Here is a 17177-nt window from a genome sequence, read left to right on the forward strand (position 1 = left end):
TAAACAATTTTTCTTCACCTGTAACAAAACAAAAATGCGGTCTTGGGTGTGCAGCAGGTTTTCTTTGCTGCTCTATTCTATGCCATGATGCCATGCTACTCCTGGGCACTTTCTCTTTACAGAGGTCTATAGCAGATTAGCCGACCCACTACTGACATCTACTGTTAGAAATAAGTACTGTCTTGTCCAAGTACGGGACCCAGGTAGAATCGGTGAGGTTCCCTCCATTTACATAAGTGTTTTAAAGATGTAACATGTAACACTTCTGCATTAAAATATCTAAAAACAATGAATCTCATGTTATATATAATGTCAGGTCATGTACTTACAATAGGCATAACATGTCCAGCACTCTTTAAATTCATAGAAATCCATGTTTCTATTCAAACTACATGGTCACCTTTTAATGACGTCATCCTCTTTGCCGTTTCTGCGAAAACAAACCCTCAATGAAAGGACAGGGTGAGGGAGGAAATATTCAGGACTTTTAGCTGCCATTACATTATCTTTTTTATTGATCGCATTTGTCACTAAGGGATCACAACTACTCAGTGCAATATGCTGCATGCTCTGCCGCTGAAGCTCTCCTCCTTATGTGCGCACACACATACACAATTATTAGCAACTAAAAACAGTATGTTGGCATATAAGTTTGTCATTCATTTTTGTCAACAATGCCTTCCACATTTTAGACAAACACCCAACATATACAACATGAAAGTCAACTTCATATGACGTTCAAAATATACATTTAAATGTGGTCATGCACATTCTAGACAAACGGAATCTTTATGACCATTCATGCCATTAACATGGACTTAAAAAGGTGTTATAATTGTCTTGTTGTACAAACTAGTGTCATATAGGATTTACTTTTGGGCCCTGCTCCTAAAGCCACTTCCTCCTCTGCACTGATGGGTGGTGATTAACCAACATGGGCACCTGTAAATCAATAAAATGTGGTGATATCATGATAAGACTGCACAAAGAAAAGGGGATGAACCAGCGCAAAGTCATGAGGGCATGTTTAGACATCAGCCTCCTCTTCCTAATCCTGTATTTCTGCTTCTCCTCTGCCGTGTCCTCCTCTCTTTATTCCTCTTCTTGTCAGTTACAGGGACAGTTTCATCTAAATGGAATGCACAAAACTGGAGATGTGATTCTAGGTGGGATTTTCCTGATTCATTTCTTTTCAGCTGATCCTGACCTGTCTTTTACCACAGAGCCGCAACAGCCTCACTGCTACGGGTGAGTCTGTGAGGGAAACAACATAAAGCTGAAAGTCGATTAGTAGATTGTGCTTTTGAATATGGTTAATGTTAGATACTGTATTTACAGTGTGAATATATGCTATTTTTAACATTTTTCTACATTTTATTTTTATGGGTGAACTATTCATCATAATTGTACTTTTTAGTAGTAAACACTTGTGTTTTATGTTATTAGTTTTGATATTATAGGATTCAGAAAGGCTCAGACCATGGCCTTTGCTATTGATGAGATCAACAGAAACTCCAACCTGCTGCCTAATGTGACTCTGGGATACAGTCTGTATGATAACTGCCTTCAACTAAGAATTGGATTTCGTGCAGCACTTACCTTAGTCAGTGGTCAAGAAGAGCAAGTTACATTAGAGGAGAACTGTGTAGGAAGTCCTCCAGCCCTAGGGATTGTGGGTGATTATACCTCTACAAGCACTATTGCCATATCCACGGTCCTAGGTTTGTACAGAGTGCCTCTGGTAAGTTTTTGTTATTCAATTAAGAAATGGTGATTTAATTGCACATTTATGAAACTGTTAAGTCATCAACTGTGAAAGTATTTATTTTAATTTTTGTTCTTACAACAGCAAAATGTATATGGTCTGTGTGTTTTGCAGGTGAGTTATTATGCCACGTGTTCTTGCCTGAGTGACAGACAAAAGTTCCCATCTTTCTTTAGGACGATCCCAAACGATGCTTTTCAGGTGAAAATCTGTTGAAATGTATTGAATATATCATAAAACTATCCAATAGTGTGGATATGTGTGTCTTCTTATGTTTCTCATTTACAGAGGTATGGTGTCAGAATTTCTAGTGAAAGATGATTCCAGCCTGTGCACTAATCCCTCTGCTCTGTGTCCACATAGGTGAATGCTATGATTCAGATTCTTAAACACTTTGGTTGGACTTGGGCAGGTCTCCTCATCAGTGATGATGATTATGGAGTCCACGGTGCACGATCCTTTCACTCTGATCTGGGTCCAGCTGGTGGAGGTTGTCTTGCTTACACAGAGATTTTGCCCTGGGGTGACGACCCTGCTGAACTCAGGAGAATTGTGGATGTGATGAGGAAATCTACAGCTCGCGTGGTGATTGTGTTTGCACATGAGAGTAATGTGATCCAACTACTAAAAGAGGTATATGCCTTGAATACTCTGCTGCTGTGATGTTTCTTAATTGAGCTTCAAAAGTAAAGACAAACTTAAGCAACAGTAACACTAAGCTAGTATCAGATATAGTATAGATATAAAGCAATGAGAGAAGCAGTGGTATCCTGCAACCTTGTTGTGCGCCCTGTTTCAATACAATGGTGGTAGATAAATATATTTTCAAGAGTCTTTTCCATAAACCACCAGCTTACAGAGTCTAAAGCTTTGTCTATGTCTGCTCTAACAATAGAGATTGTGTTTTATGTCCATATATGTGATTCATAATCTGCTGCTAATATGCAATATTGTTGTAGGTTTGGTCTGGTTAGTATGAATAATTTGTGGAAGGATCATCTTCCACTCACTGAGCAATGACTGTAGTCATTATTGAGAAGTGAAACTGATCTGAATGAGCCACATTCCAATCTGTCTCAATAATAATAACAGTAATAATAATATGCCGGTATATGTTATATGTAACATATATGTTATATGTTATGCCTGTAATTTGTTAAAGGTGTTGATGGGAGGATTTTACAGTAAGACAGCATACCAGGACAATTTACAATTTTCCTATAACACTGTGTAAAGTACAGATTTGTAGATTAAACCAACTGTGGATCGTAGAATACACTTCACTGGTATGAAAGTGTGAATGAATGCAATGTACAGGTGGTGAGGCAGAATGTGACAGGCCTGCAGTGGATTGCCAGCGTAGGCTGGACATCAGCTGCTGCACTCCAGACTCCCCACCTCATGCCTTACCTGGGTGGAACACTGGGCATCTCCGTCCGTCGAGGAGAAATACCAGGACTCGGTGACTTCCTGTTACAAATACGTCCTGACCTACATCACAACACCTTCGGTGGAAACAAGATGGTGAGAATTTCCTTCAGATTTCCTTCAGTAAGACAAATATATTGGAAATGATTACAAAATTAACTACATTGCAGGTGAATCAGTTTTGGGAACACACATTTCAGTGTAGATTTGCACCACCTCCAGCAGGTTGGGTGGAAGCTGGAGGAGAATTATGCACCGGACAGGAAGTTACAGAGAATGTAGAGACCGACTTCTTTGATGTTACAAACCTCAGGCCAGAGTATAATGTGTATAAGGCTGTGTACGCTCTGGCATATGCTCTTGATGACATGCTGCAGTGTGAGCCAGGGAGAGGACCTTTCAGCAACAACACCTGTGCTGATTTACAAAGACTGGAACCATGGCAGGTGTGTTATCAGTTTACACTCAACTCTTAATTTGACGTAATCCTTTGCATTTTTTGTGGTGAGTGAAGTGAGTGAAGAAATTTTTATGTAAACCCTAATCCTGGTGAAATTATGTGTATGAAAATGACTACACTTTTAAAGCTTGAATATAAACACTTCACTCAATCATTAGTTAATGTTCATGTCTACACTTAACTTTGAGTTTGAAAGAGGACATATTATACTACCATAATTTGTGGACACAAAAAAGAGGGTCTAGTGCACAGGTTTTCTTTTTACTTTTAATTTAGATCACTACTTAACATGTTCATGTCAGAAAGGATTTTAGTTTCCCCAAACAATATATTGCTTTAGGGTCTATTTTCACCCTCTATAACAAATGCCTGTTCAGACCCCCACAGGTATTGTATCGATATAGTTCATTTTGCGTTAAAATGACAATACATGGGCCGCGAGTTCGCAGCTATTTCTCCTCTCCCTCTCCCTGCATCCCTACACACACACCAGGGCGTCGCACCCGTGGGGGATGTGGGTGTTTTAACACCCACACTTTTCCCGGTGAGAGGGTTCAACACCCACACTTTTTCCTCAGTTTCTCTGGCCACTCCATTTCTGCACTCGTTTCTGCGGCTGCCTCCTCTCCCCCTCCCTCTCCCTTTGAGTGTCACCGGCTGATGATTGGCTGTTCTGCCTTAGGTCCCGCCTCTCTTGGTGTTTGTAAATGTATCGTTCTGCTTGTGCTGAGGAGGCGGGAACTAGCTAGTTCAAAGTTCACACACTATAGAGTTTTGACTTATTTTCCATTACTGTCAGTCACTTTTGGACATATGGAAGCCAACAGTTGTCAATAATTAATTATCATATCAACAAGCTGTGTTAAATATCTATGTGAAATAATTAAGAAAATTGTTCATACCCAACTAAGCATTCATTTTCACGGATACAATTTTTATTTTATTAGTCATGTTTGTTCCAGATTTATTAAGTCCGTTTTTATTTCTGTTAAAAACAGTATTTTGTTTTTGAATTAATTACTGTATATTACTGTCATACAGGAAAGAGATTTGTTTTTTTTGTGTGTTTTTATTTTTTTCAAGGAGCATTTTTATTTCAGTGACCGCTGACATTTGGCATGTGGCTTAAACTTATAATGGAGTGTTTGTTTATTTTTTAAAGGGTTTGCCTCTGGAAAACATTTTTATCTAATATGATATAATGCTTTGGGGGAAACCCCAATTACACCACAGAATCGCTATTTTAGCATGTCATGTAATATTTTTCCAAGCATGATGTTTACAAAAAGTGAAAAAATCTAACTAGTTTGCTAATAACAGTCTTACCAAGGACGTCCAGAACTCCAACATGCCTCCTCTTAAAATGCTCATGCGTAGCAGGTGTGCTCCCACGATGTCCAACATCTGCTGTGCAAAACCTGCAGCTAATCCTTTAACTTAATTGCATGGAGACTGAAATGTGTAAAATTGGCCGTCACAATTTCACTTTAACATGTACCATTTTAACATTTTATTTTAACTTTCTCACCTACCACTATTTGCTATATCTTTTGTGCAGAGATGGGTAGAAGGGGAGATGACTTACTCTGTAAAAATCAATCAAAAATCAGTGTGAAAAAGACGGGCAATGACAACAATCAGTAATGATCAATTATTATATACATTGGCAACTCATTTTATCATTATTTTTTACCATCATTACATCCCTAACATACAACATGTAAGTCAACTTTATATGAAAAACATATCAACCATGGTCATTTTAGAGAAACTGAATCTTTATGACCATTCCTAATGTTAACATGGCCTTGAAAATATGTTATCATTGTTTCATTGTACAAATCAGTGTCAGATTAGATTTAGTTTGGGCCCTGTCCAAACAGCTTCCCTTTCCTCCTCTGCACTGCAGCTGACTAAATACAAAGATAAACAAAGTTAACAAGCAGTTTTATTACACTCACATTTATAGGGCACACTGGTGAACTATATCAACAATGGATTCAATTTATTTTGCATTTGTGGCTCAAAGACTTTAAGAGCAGGATATATATATATTTTTTTTTTAACATTTTTTGGTAAAAGTTGACTTCATTTCAAACAACAAATCCAAAAAAGTGTTAAACATACTCAGTTTGTGGTCCCAAAATGCCTGTATTTTCTAACTGGCACAACAAATCTTTGATGACTTAATACTGAGAAAATCCAGCAGCAATCTGTGATTTGTTAATGAAGCTGTCCATGGTGAATTTGTTGACAGGAACAGGTTAAGGGTGTGTCGTTAAGGAATATGGTTAAAAATAAAGTTTAACCACTGGCTCTTCGACACCTTGTCGTGGTCATTTGGCAGTAATTAAAGATAGACCTTGCCCAACCAAATAACCATTTTCTGGAAGAAGTCTGAGAGAATTCTGTGCTGTGCAGTCTGTGCTTGTTAACATGACACCTTTACTTAAACTTATAATGCACTACAGAGAAAATAATACACTGGCAAAAGTGTATGTCCTCTTCAAATATTGGACCCTGCTGTGTTTACTGTGGTCATAAGTTATCCTTAACACAACAGAAATCAATGAGTATTTTCAGTTTTTTTTCCCTAATCTGGATTTTCATAGATGATATATTACTTGGAAAAAGTCAACTTCACCACATCTTTTGGTGATCAAGTGTCATTTGATGAAAATGGTGATGCCTTACCTGTATATGACATCATGAACTGGGTGTGGCTCCCTGATGGAAGAACTAAAGTTCAGAGAGTGGGTGACGTGAAGAGGTCAGCCTTCAAAGGTGAAGAACTCACACTGGATGAAGACAAAATCTTCTGGAACTTTGATTCCAAACAGGTAACTTCTTACTTTTCCAGACTACCATCTCTAATTAGTCCTTGCAGATGAGTCTAACAGATTTTTCTCCAAACAGCCTCCTAGGTCAGTGTGCAGTGAGAGTTGTCCTCCAGGTACCCGCATGGCCAGAAAGAAGGGGGAACCTAAGTGTTGTTTTGACTGTGTCCCTTGTTCTGAGGGAGAGATCAGCAATACAACTGGTGAGTGTTATGTACTAAACACCACAGTTTAGAGATGTTGTATGAACATGTATCTTATCTTTTTCTCTTATTTCTCAGACTCCATGGAGTGCACCAGTTGTCCAGAAGATTTCTGGTCCAGCCCCCAGCTTGACCACTGTGTTCCTAAGAAAACAGAGTTCCTCTCCTACCATGAGCCTCTGGGTATCTTCTTGACAATCACCTCACTGTTGGGCACATTTATCTGTGTTGTTGTTCTGGGCATCTTCATCCATCATCGCAGGACACCTATAGTTCGTGCAAACAATTCAGAACTCAGTTTCCAGCTGTTGCTGTCACTTAAATTCTGTTTCCTCTGCTCATTGCTTTTCATTGGACGACCCAGATTATGGACTTGCCAACTAAGACATGCAGCATTTGGCATCAGCTTTGTGCTTTGTGTCTCATGTATCCTGGTGAAAACCATGGTAGTTCTGGCTGTGTTCAGGGCCACCAAACCAGGAGGGGAGTCCAGTCTGAAGTGGTTTGGTGCTATGCAGCAGAGAGGGACGGTTCTGGTTCTGACTTCTGTTCAAGCAGCAATCTGCACTGTCTGGCTTGTCACTGCTTCACCAGTGCCTCATAAAAACACCCAGTATCATAATGACAAGATAGTTTATGAGTGTATAGTTGGGTCCAGAGTTGGTTTTGCAGTTTTACTTGGTTATATTGGTTTACTGGCTGTCCTCAGTTGTTTGTTAGCTTTTCTAGCAAGGAATCTTCCAGACAGTTTCAATGAGGCCAAACTCATCACTTTCAGCATGCTGATCTTCTGTGCAGTGTGGGTGGCCTTTATCCCTGCTTACATCAGCTCACCAGGCAAATATGCAGATGCAGTGGAGGTATTTGCCATCCTGGCCTCCAGTTTTGGCATCTTGGTGGCACTGTTTGGACCCAAGTGTTATATAATCCTGTTGAGACCAGAGAGAAACACAAAGAAAGCCATCATGGGTAGAGGTACTGGGTCATAAAAAAGCAAAATGTTCACAATTTTAAACACAGTACATCATAATATACAGAAGCACAGAACTGGTTTATCTGCAGTCCTTCTCTCACTCTCCTTTCTCTGTCGGTGGTACCTGCAGCCTTACAGCACAAGTCTGCTCTTCTTTCTGTTCTTCTGGCCCCATGTGTCATTAAGCCATATTTTTGCCTAAAATCATTTTGAACAGTTCCACTGGAGAGAAAAAAGTTTCCAGTCTTTACTCAATAAATCTTTAATCCTCAGTTGTATTTTCCCCCACTTTTTTTTTTCATATTTTCAGTCGCAATTTTATACATACTGGAGATGTGTAAAGAGGAGACACTTTGAATTTGTTTTACAGCGACTTATTATACATGGAACCACTGTACAGTCTGTCAGCAGCATTATTGCAAAGCTACAGTTTGTTTGTCTTGAATTTGCTGAATTATCATCTGAGGCCAGCAACAGGTAGCTGCCTTATTTTGTCAGAGTTAAGAAACTGAAACACAATGAAACCAACAGCACAAATAAACTTTTTCCTCCCCTGTAACAAAACAAAAACCCAATCTTAACTGTTCACCTGGTTTTCTTTGCTGCTCTATGCTATGCTACCTCTGGGCACTTCTGTTTACGGAGGTAGTGGGCAGGGCCAAAGTGATGCGTTCACTGCAAACAAGTCCGTCAATCACTCAGTGAGGGAATTGGTAGATTTATCTGATCATCTTCGCTGGTATAGCATGTCATGTAATATTATAAACTTGCGTAATATATAAGCAAGTTTATAAAAAGTGACAGCACTACTATATAGCTAGCTTGCTAATAAGCTAACAATCTTCCAACATGCTTCCTCTTTAAATGCTCATGTGTAGCAGGTGTGCTACCGCAATGTCCGACATCTCCTGTACAACACTTTCAGGTAATCCTTTAACGTCACTGCATGGCGACCAAAATGTTCCTACCTTTGATACTTGGGGACAAGAGGGAGTTAAAATCGGCCACTTAAACATTTATCTCACCTCCCGCTGTGCAACTCTCAGCAGAGATTGGTAGAAGGGAAGACAACTCACTTTGTAAAAATCAATATTATTCAGCTCAAGTGTGAAATAGATGTGCACTGACAATCACCAATAATTATCAATTGTTAAGGAACTGGTAACTTATTTTATCAGTAAATCCCAACCATACAACATGGGAGTCAACATTTTACGAAATTCAAAATACACATTAAACCACGGTCATGCACATTTTAGAGAAACTGAATCTTAATGACTTTTCATGCTGTTAACATGGGCTTGAAGAGATGTTATCATCATTTCTTAGTACAGGTATACAGGTATTAGATGGGATTTATTTTGGGCCCTGCCCCTACAGCTGCACTGATGGGTGGGTGGTGAATTGACATGGGCGCCAATCAATAAAATGTGGTGATATTGTGATAAGACTGCACTTAGGAAAGGAGATGAGCCAGAGGAAAGTCATGAGGGCATTTTTAGACACCAGCCTCATCTTCCTAATGTTGTACTTCTGCTCCTCCTCTGCTGTCTCCTCTCTTTATTCCTCCTCTTGTCACTCACAGGGACAGTTTCATCTAAATGGGATGCACAAAAAGGAAGATGTGATTCTTGGTGGACTTTTTACAGTCAACTTCATTTCTACCTATGCAGACCTGTCTTTTACCTCAGAGCCTCAAAAGCCTGACTGCTACGGGTGAGTCTGTGAGGGAAACAGCACAAAGCTGATGAAAAAAAAAAGTCTATTAGTAAACTGCGCTTTTGAATATATATAATAAACGTTACATGTTTATATTGTGAATTTATGTGATTTTTAATAATGTTGTTTTTTGTAACCTCTTCATTGTTGTTTTCATTCCCATATATTATTATGTTGAGGTAGTTAATTGGTTGCATTCCCAATATACATATAGTTGTGTAACATGTATACATACAACTATCAGTGCTTTAATTTGTAAACACTTGTGTTGTGATGTTAGTTTTCATGTAATAGGATTCAGACAGGCTCAGACCATGGCCTTTGCTATTGATGAGATCAACAAAAACTCCAACCTGCTGCCTAATGTGACTCTGGGATACAGTCTGTATGATAACTGCAACCAACTAGGAATTGGATTTCGTGGAGCACTGTCCTTAGTCAGTGGTCAAGAAGAAGAAGTTACATTAGAGGAGAACTGCGTAGGAACTCCTCCAGTCCTAGGGATTGTGGGCGATTCTTCCTCTACTCGTACTATTGCAGTCTCTGCTATCATAGGTTTGTACAGAGTGCCTCTGGTAAGTTTATCTTCCTCAAAGATTTTGTTTTGTATCATTGCGATTTCATTTCTAAACATAATTTAAGTGTAAATATAAAGTTTTAAATATTATAACCATGTTTAAGGATGCCCAGTCCGTGTGTTTTGCAGGTGAGTTATTTTGCCACATGTTCCTGCCTGAGTGATCGTCAAAAGTTTCCATCTTTCTTTAGGACGATCCCGAGTGATGCATTTCAGGTGAATATTAATCTGCAAAGTGACAATGCATAAAGGACCACTCCTGTTTAGTTATGTTAAATTATGTTTATTTAGTTGTTGAAAATGATTTTTTTTCCATCATATTGTCTTGGTTGTGCTGAAAAAAAGGATATAAGACACTCTATAATGCACATTCTTATAGCCTCTGTATACTGTACTTTTTAACATAGTAATGGAAAAAAAGCAGTCCAAATGCCCTGTGTTCTAAGGGTTAAACATTAGTCTTTGATTAACCTGTTTAGCTGGATTTCTAGTGAAAGATGATTCCAGTCTGTGCACTAATCCCTCTGCTCTGTGTCCACATAGGTGAATGCTATGATTCAGATTCTAAAACACTTTGGTTGGACTTGGGCAGGTCTGCTCATCAGTGATGATGATTATGGAGTCCACGCTGCCCGATCCTTTCACTCTGATCTGGGTCCAGCTGGTGGAGGTTGTCTGGCTTACACAGAGATTTTGCCCTGGGGTGATAACCCTGCTGAACTAAGGAGAATAGTGTATGTGATGAGGAAATCTACAGCTCGAGTGGTGATTGTGTTTGCACATCAGATCCACATGATCCAACTAATGGAAGAGGTGAGTCTTAAATAATTTTACCTGTAATTTCTTCAAGCGTAGAGTAAGATTGCTTAGTTGTATGAATTGTTTGACAAGTAAATGAATTAATAATGTAAAAAGTACATGTATTTGTATGAAAAATAATTGGAATCTTTATGAATATGTTGAAATGGACATGAATTTAAAAGGCATTCATGTAGTAATGTACATGAAATAAATCAAAACTGTTAGCCCACAGAATAGAAACTATTATAGTAGTTTGAACAATGGTTATCAATAGCAGGTCTACAGACCCTGAGGGTTCTATGCAGAGGTCCCAGGAGGTTCCCAGAAAAAAATTAATATAATAATATTATAATATAATTAATATAAATTTCATAAAAATCTGAAACAATAAAGGTTATATATTTAAGAGTTACTTTCAAATCACAAGACATCATAAGAACCCTGACAACCTCTGTTTTGATGTATTTTTTATGTATATGGAAAGGTTTTGGGATTTACAGCAAGTTCGTCTCACTCTGACCATGTCAATGTCACGTAATACACACTAATTTTAAACTCTTCAAACTTGATGAAACTTAAACTGTGATTGTGGAAAATGTTTGAATGGTATTGAAAATTTGAATACACTGAATGAAATTCAAAATATTTGTGAACATTTTGAAACTTGAATGGTGTGTCTATGGGAAAGTATGAATGAGTAGAAGGAGTTGAATAATGCATGAAAATGTTGAGGTTTGAAAAATTTATTCATTCATTCATATGGGAAAAATCCCTGCAGAAATTGTTGAATAATTCGCAAAATACTGATTTTGATGAACATGACGAGGTTTGAATGGTTTATTATTAGTGGGATTGCTTGCTCAACAATCTGACTAAATATATAATGCAATAATATACAGGTGGTGAGGCAGAATGTGACAGGCCTGCAGTGGATGGCCAGTGAAGGCTGGTCATCAGCTGCTGTGCTCCAGACTCCACACATCATGTCGTACCTGGGTGGAACACTGGGCATCTCCATCCGTCAAGGAGAAATACCAGGACTCAGGGACTTCCTGTTAAAAATACGTCCTGATCTACATCACAACAACACAGATGGAAACAGCATGGTGAGAGTTTCCCTCTGACTTTGAATTTGTGAGAATAGTTTACTGGCATAAATTAAAAAAAAAGAATTAACTTCCAGGTGAATCAGTTTTGGGAACACACATTTCAGTGTAGATTTGCACCAACTCCAGCAGGTTGGGTGGAAGCTGGAGGAGAATTATGCACTGGACAGGAAGTTATAGAGAATGTGGAGACTGAGTTCTTCGATGTTTCAAACCTCAGGCCAGAGTATAATGTGTATAAGGCTGTGTACGCTCTGGCATATGCTCTTGATGACATGCTGCAGTGTGAGCCAGGGAGAGGACCTTTCAGCAACAACAGCTGTGCTCATTTACAAAGACTGGAGCCATGGCAGGTGAGATATCAGTTTACTAATGGTTTGTATTTTTAATTTGGAGTGCGAAGTGTGAAGAAATAATACAACTAATCCTTCTTTTATTATTCTTTACAAAGAGAAAACTGAAATATTATTTTTAAATGTAGACACTGATTTAACTTAATATAATAGTGACCATTTTCATTTTCAGTTTGTTTTGTCCCTAATCTGGATTTTCATAGATTATGCATTACTTGCAAAAAGTCAACTTTACCACATCATTTGGTGATGAAGTGTCATTTGATGAGAATGGTGATGCCTTACCAATATATGACATCATGAACTGGGTGTGGCTCCCTGATGGAAGAACAAAAGTTCAGAGAGTGGGTGAGGTCAAGAGGTCAGCCTTCAAAGGTGAAGAACTCACACTGGATGAAGACAAAATCTTCTGGAACTTTGAATCCAAACAGGTAACATCTTACTTTTTATACTATGATTTATTTGCCTTCATTTTATGTTACTCTAACAGATACTGGTGTTTCTCCACACAGCCTCCTCGGTCAGTGTGCAGTGAGAGTTGTCCTCCAGGTACTCGCATAGTTAGAAAGAAGGGGGAACCTGAGTGTTGTTTTGACTGTGTGCCTTGTTCTGAGGGAAAGATCAGCAATACTACTGGTGAGTGTAAACCTTTAAACATGTATTTTATCCCGTTGCCTCTTTTTTTCTCAGACTCCATGTAATGCACCACATGTGATGTGGTGGATGCTCAGTTAAAGAGGACATATTATACTCATATTAATATTAAGGGTTTTACTTTTAACCACAACTTAAAGTATACATGTTCAAATGTTCAGAAAACATTTTAGTGTACTCAAATTGTTCAATAACTCTTTTCACCCAGTCTGACAAAGGCAGAGCTTGCATTGGTGTCTCATTATAATTATTGACTGATAAACAACCTACCGTCAGTATACCTGGCCCAGTAGCTATGGCGGCAACTACGATCAGGGCCAGCTGCTTCCAGGCACAAACAACAGCAGCATTTTAAACAAGTGACCCACCTCCTATCTAACAAATGCTCAGTATTTTTGAGATTGTCATAATTCTTAAAATGATCACCTAAAACAAATCCAGAAATGATAAAACATACTCACAGGCTGTGGTCCCAAATCCCCTGTATTTCCTGATAGGCCAAACACATTTTTGGTGAATAAATGCTGAAAAAATTCAGCAGCAAACTACAAGCTGTTGATGAAGCAGTGTTTGGTGAATTGACATGAACACAGGAACAGGTTGGCATTGTATTGTTGAGAAATGCTTTAACAAAAAAAAAATAAAAAATGGAACAACTGCCGTTATTTGGCAGTGATTAAAGAGAGGCCTTGCATTTAATGACACGTTTCCGCTACATAAACGCTGTGATTTATACCCAAACTCTTCTGAGCCTGCCTCCACTCAGTCTGTGGCATGTATGGTGACTAGTCCAGATGGGTAATATCCTTCTGTAAGTCCATCAATGTGTCACAATCACACTGAAATATCAGTCTGAAATCTAACAGTTTTTTTTTTTGGAAGAAATTTGTGAGTGGTCTTTGCAGCACATTTTGTGATTTTTAACATGGAAAACCTTCTGAACAAAAACTATATAAAGCAAGTATAGAAAAGTAAAATACTGTAAAAGGATTACATGTCCTCTTCTGTTCTCAGACTCCTTGGAGTGTACCAACTGTCCAGAAGATTTCTGGTCCAGCCCCCAGCGTGACCACTGTGTTCCGAAGAAAACAGAGTTCCTCTCCTACCATGAGCCTCTGGGTATCTGCTTAACAACCATCTCACTGTTGGGCACATTTATCTGTGTTCTTGTTCTGGGCATCTTCATCCATCATCACAGCACACCTATAGTTCGTGCCAACAATTCAGAACTCAGTTTTCTTCTCTTGGTGTCACTAAAATTGTGTTTCTTGTGTTCATTGCTCTTCATTGGACGACCCAGATTATGGACTTGTCAACTAAGACATGCAGCATTTGGCATCAGCTTTGTGCTTTGTGTCTCGTGTATCCTGGTGAAAACCATGGTGGTTCTGGCTGTGTTCAGGGCTTCCAGACCAGGAGGTGAGTCCAGTCTCAAGTGGTTTGGTGCTGTGCAGCAGAGAGGGACAGTTCTGGTTCTGACTTCTGTTCAAGCAGCAATCTGCACTGTCTGGCTTGTCTCTGCTTCACCAATGCCTCATAAAAACACCCAGTATCACAGTGACAAGATAGTTTATGAGTGTATAGTTGGTTCCACGGTTGGTTTTGCAGTTTTACTTGGTTATATTGGTTTACTGGCTGTCCTCAGTTTTTTTTTAGCTTTTCTAGCAAGGAATCTTCCAGACAGTTTCAATGAGGCCAAACTCATCACTTTCAGCATGCTGATATTCTGTGCAGTGTGGGTGGCCTTTGTCCCTGCTTACATCAGCTCACCAGGCAAATATGCAGATGCAGTGGAGGTATTTGCCATCCTGGCCTCCAGTTTTGGCCTCTTGGTGGCACTGTTTGGACCAAAATGTTACATAATCCTGTTGAGACCAGAGAGAAACACAAAGAAAGCCATCATGGGTCGAAGCATTGGATCATAAACGCTGCAACGTCAATTCTAGCTACATTTTACTTACAAAATACAAGTAGAATAATGTTTTAATAAACAAATTAATATAATTTCACAAGAAAAAGGGTTGAATTATGTTATGTCTGATATAATATATTGATCCTTATAATTTAGTTACCTTTTTATTTTTATCAATTAACAAATACAGACAACTTTTTTATTATCACTTTAACATGATCAAATCTCATCTTCCCCAACTGACAAACTATTCAGATTCAGACTATTCAGTCTCTCCCTCCTCAACAGGAACATGTGAAATGGGTGTAGGATTTAATGTGTGTAGAAAATGATTTTGCAGTCAGTCTGTTCGTGGATGTATGGAACAGCTCTTTATTTGGTGGATATAGTGAAGAGCTCATTATTTGGCAGTCACTCTATTGGGTATGGAACAGTTCACTGTTTAGGAATCCCTTTCTTGATGAATGAACAACTCACTATTTGGCACTGTCAGTCTGTTGCTGAATTTATTGAACAGCTCACTATTTGACAGTTGTCAGTTTGTGAATTTGTCAGTCGAATTTGTCAGCACATTATTTTGGTGATGGTGGAGGTATGGAACAGCTCACTATTTGGCAGTCAGCCCGTTGATGGAAGTTAAGAAAAGCTCATTTGTTGGCACGGTTCCATTACACATCTATGTAAAACATTCAATGTAATCAACATGTGTTGTACCTCAAATTGTGTTCATACAATGGACAAATGCTAAATTGATGTATACTGATCCTCTGCTTCATTACAGTTAAGTATCGAAGTAAATGTGGTCGTAACTGGTGAAGAACAAAGTACCATTAAAGTGAAATATTCACATGTACTGTATGTAATACTTACCATCATCCCGGTGGGGCATATGTATTTTGTTTTGCCATCACTAAAATGATTGTGCCATTGACAGCAAATATGGTTGGCCTGAATTACCATCGGAGGCAAGCAGTCTTTTTTGTCAAAGTTAACAACCTGAAACACAAAGAACATAGTACCAACAGCATGAATAATCTTAATATTACTTAGCTTATAAAAGTTTTCAAAAATAAGGACGGGAATTGATCATTTAGTTGAAATGGCTTTGCACACTGGACTTGTTAAAAATACACTGGACAAAAGTGCAAATAATTTGTATGCACATTTTGACTGACCTTCCCATGCACATCAAGCACGATGTGAAGAAACAAATAAATAATGAGGACAGGGGGATAAAAATCATCATTGAGTGATGACGAAAAAGAAGAAAGGGAAAATAAATATGTTGGTACATACATCCGATAGTAAAGAGGAGTATAGTGCATTGGGAGTTTTATTGTTTGATTATACACAAGCTTGAATACAATATGTTAATGTTACTTTATGTTGTTCACCACTGTAGTATATTCAATTTTGAGCAGCAAACAACAGTGCAATAGGCTAGGACACAATACACTTTCATGACGCCCTTAGCAGTATATTAGCAAGTTCGCATCTAGGGGCTTTAGCAATTGCATGAGCAAAATGAGTAGTTTAAACAAGGACGTTTGCATATTTTAAGCTCGATATACACCTGAGGTTGCATAAACCGAGAATTATATAATTATATAATGCTGGCAACACATTGAACATCTAATTGCTGGAGTGTTTTACAGAATAAAGACGAGTAGAGCAGGTGAACGTAAAATAACAGACAGAGCAATAAGGACGAAACGAGAAAAAGTTTTTATACTGTTTATTTCGAGTGTTGGCACTGTATGATTTACATTTTTAATAAACGGTGTCAATAATTATCTGAGTTAAGGCTTTTTATTTAGTAATTTCTATAATGAAACATCAAAGGAAAACATTAATAAACCTTTCTGCAATGTCATTTAGTACAACTTGGTATTAGGTGGGATTTATTTTGGGCCCTGCCCCTACAGCTTCACGTCCTCCTCTGCACTGATGGGTGGTGTTACAAGATTAATCAACGTTGGCACAATCAATAAAATGTGGTGATATTGTGAAAAGACTGCACTCAGAAAAGGAGATGAGCCAGAGGAAAGTCATGACGGCATTTTTAGACACCAGCCTCATCTTCCTAATATTGTATTTCTGCTTTTCCTCTGCTGTGTCCTCCTCTCTTTATTCCTCCTCTTGTCAGTTTCAGGAACAGTTTCATCTAAATGGGATGCACAAAACTGGAGATCTGATTCTCGGTGGGATTTTCCAAATTAATATCTTTTCAGCTGATCCTGACCTGTCTTTCACCACAGAGCCGCAACAGCCTCACTGCTCCGGGTCAGTCTGTGAGGGAAACAACACATAGCTGATAAAAGCAAAGTCTATAAGTAGATTGTGCTTTTATATGGTTATGTTAAATATTTACAGTGTGAATATATGCTAT

At 38.5% G+C, this 17177-nt stretch overlaps 3 protein-coding genes across 3 annotated transcripts in view; all 3 read left to right on the forward strand.

Annotated features, from left to right (window-relative positions):
• The first annotated feature begins 1013 nt into the window (after positions 1-1013).
• LOC131455913 (extracellular calcium-sensing receptor-like) lies at positions 1014-7886 on the forward strand. Its single transcript, XM_058623788.1, has 9 exons — positions 1014-1248; positions 1447-1741; positions 1880-1966; positions 2129-2398; positions 3083-3289; positions 3364-3639; positions 6266-6493; positions 6570-6693; positions 6772-7886. Exons 1-9 carry the CDS (start codon positions 1016-1018, stop codon positions 7680-7682), a joined length of 2631 nt encoding a protein of 876 aa, XP_058479771.1. The 5' UTR covers positions 1014-1015; the 3' UTR covers positions 7683-7886.
• Positions 7887-9254: 1368 nt separating this feature from the next.
• On the forward strand, positions 9255-14801 carry LOC131456051 (extracellular calcium-sensing receptor-like). The gene is made up of 9 exons (XM_058624027.1): positions 9255-9382; positions 9666-9960; positions 10092-10178; positions 10506-10775; positions 11663-11869; positions 11947-12222; positions 12426-12653; positions 12735-12858; positions 13891-14801. Exons 1-9 carry the CDS (start codon positions 9273-9275, stop codon positions 14799-14801), a joined length of 2508 nt encoding a protein of 835 aa, XP_058480010.1. The 5' UTR covers positions 9255-9272.
• Positions 14802-16871: 2070 nt separating this feature from the next.
• The window catches only part of LOC131456232 (extracellular calcium-sensing receptor-like), a 46784-nt gene continuing 46478 nt past the window's right edge, over positions 16872-17177 (forward strand). Inside the window, exon 1 of the mRNA XM_058624347.1 lies at positions 16872-17071. Within this exon, the coding sequence (XP_058480330.1) occupies positions 16962-17071 (110 nt within the window). The 5' untranslated portion in view covers positions 16872-16961. The remainder of the gene's footprint in view (positions 17072-17177) is intronic.

Source organism: Solea solea, chromosome 3 (genome assembly GCF_958295425.1).
Source record: "Solea solea chromosome 3, fSolSol10.1, whole genome shotgun sequence".
Taxonomy (NCBI): Eukaryota; Metazoa; Chordata; class Actinopteri; order Pleuronectiformes; family Soleidae; genus Solea; species Solea solea.

Coding starts and splice junctions, on each gene's coding strand:
- LOC131456051 (XM_058624027.1), top strand. CDS start 9,273: ATGCACAAAAAGGAAGATGTGATTCTTGGTGGACTTTTTACAGTCAAC. Junction 9,961..10,091: donor GTTTGTACAGAGTGCCTCTG/GTAAGTTTATCT, acceptor TGTGTTTTGCAG/GTGAGTTATTTTGCCACATG. Junction 12,654..12,734: donor GGAACTTTGAATCCAAACAG/GTAACATCTTAC, acceptor TTCTCCACACAG/CCTCCTCGGTCAGTGTGCAG.
- LOC131455913 (XM_058623788.1), top strand. CDS start 1,016: ATGAGGGCATGTTTAGACATCAGCCTCCTCTTCCTAATCCTGTATTTC. Junction 1,742..1,879: donor GTTTGTACAGAGTGCCTCTG/GTAAGTTTTTGT, acceptor TGTGTTTTGCAG/GTGAGTTATTATGCCACGTG. Junction 2,399..3,082: donor TGATCCAACTACTAAAAGAG/GTATATGCCTTG, acceptor TGCAATGTACAG/GTGGTGAGGCAGAATGTGAC.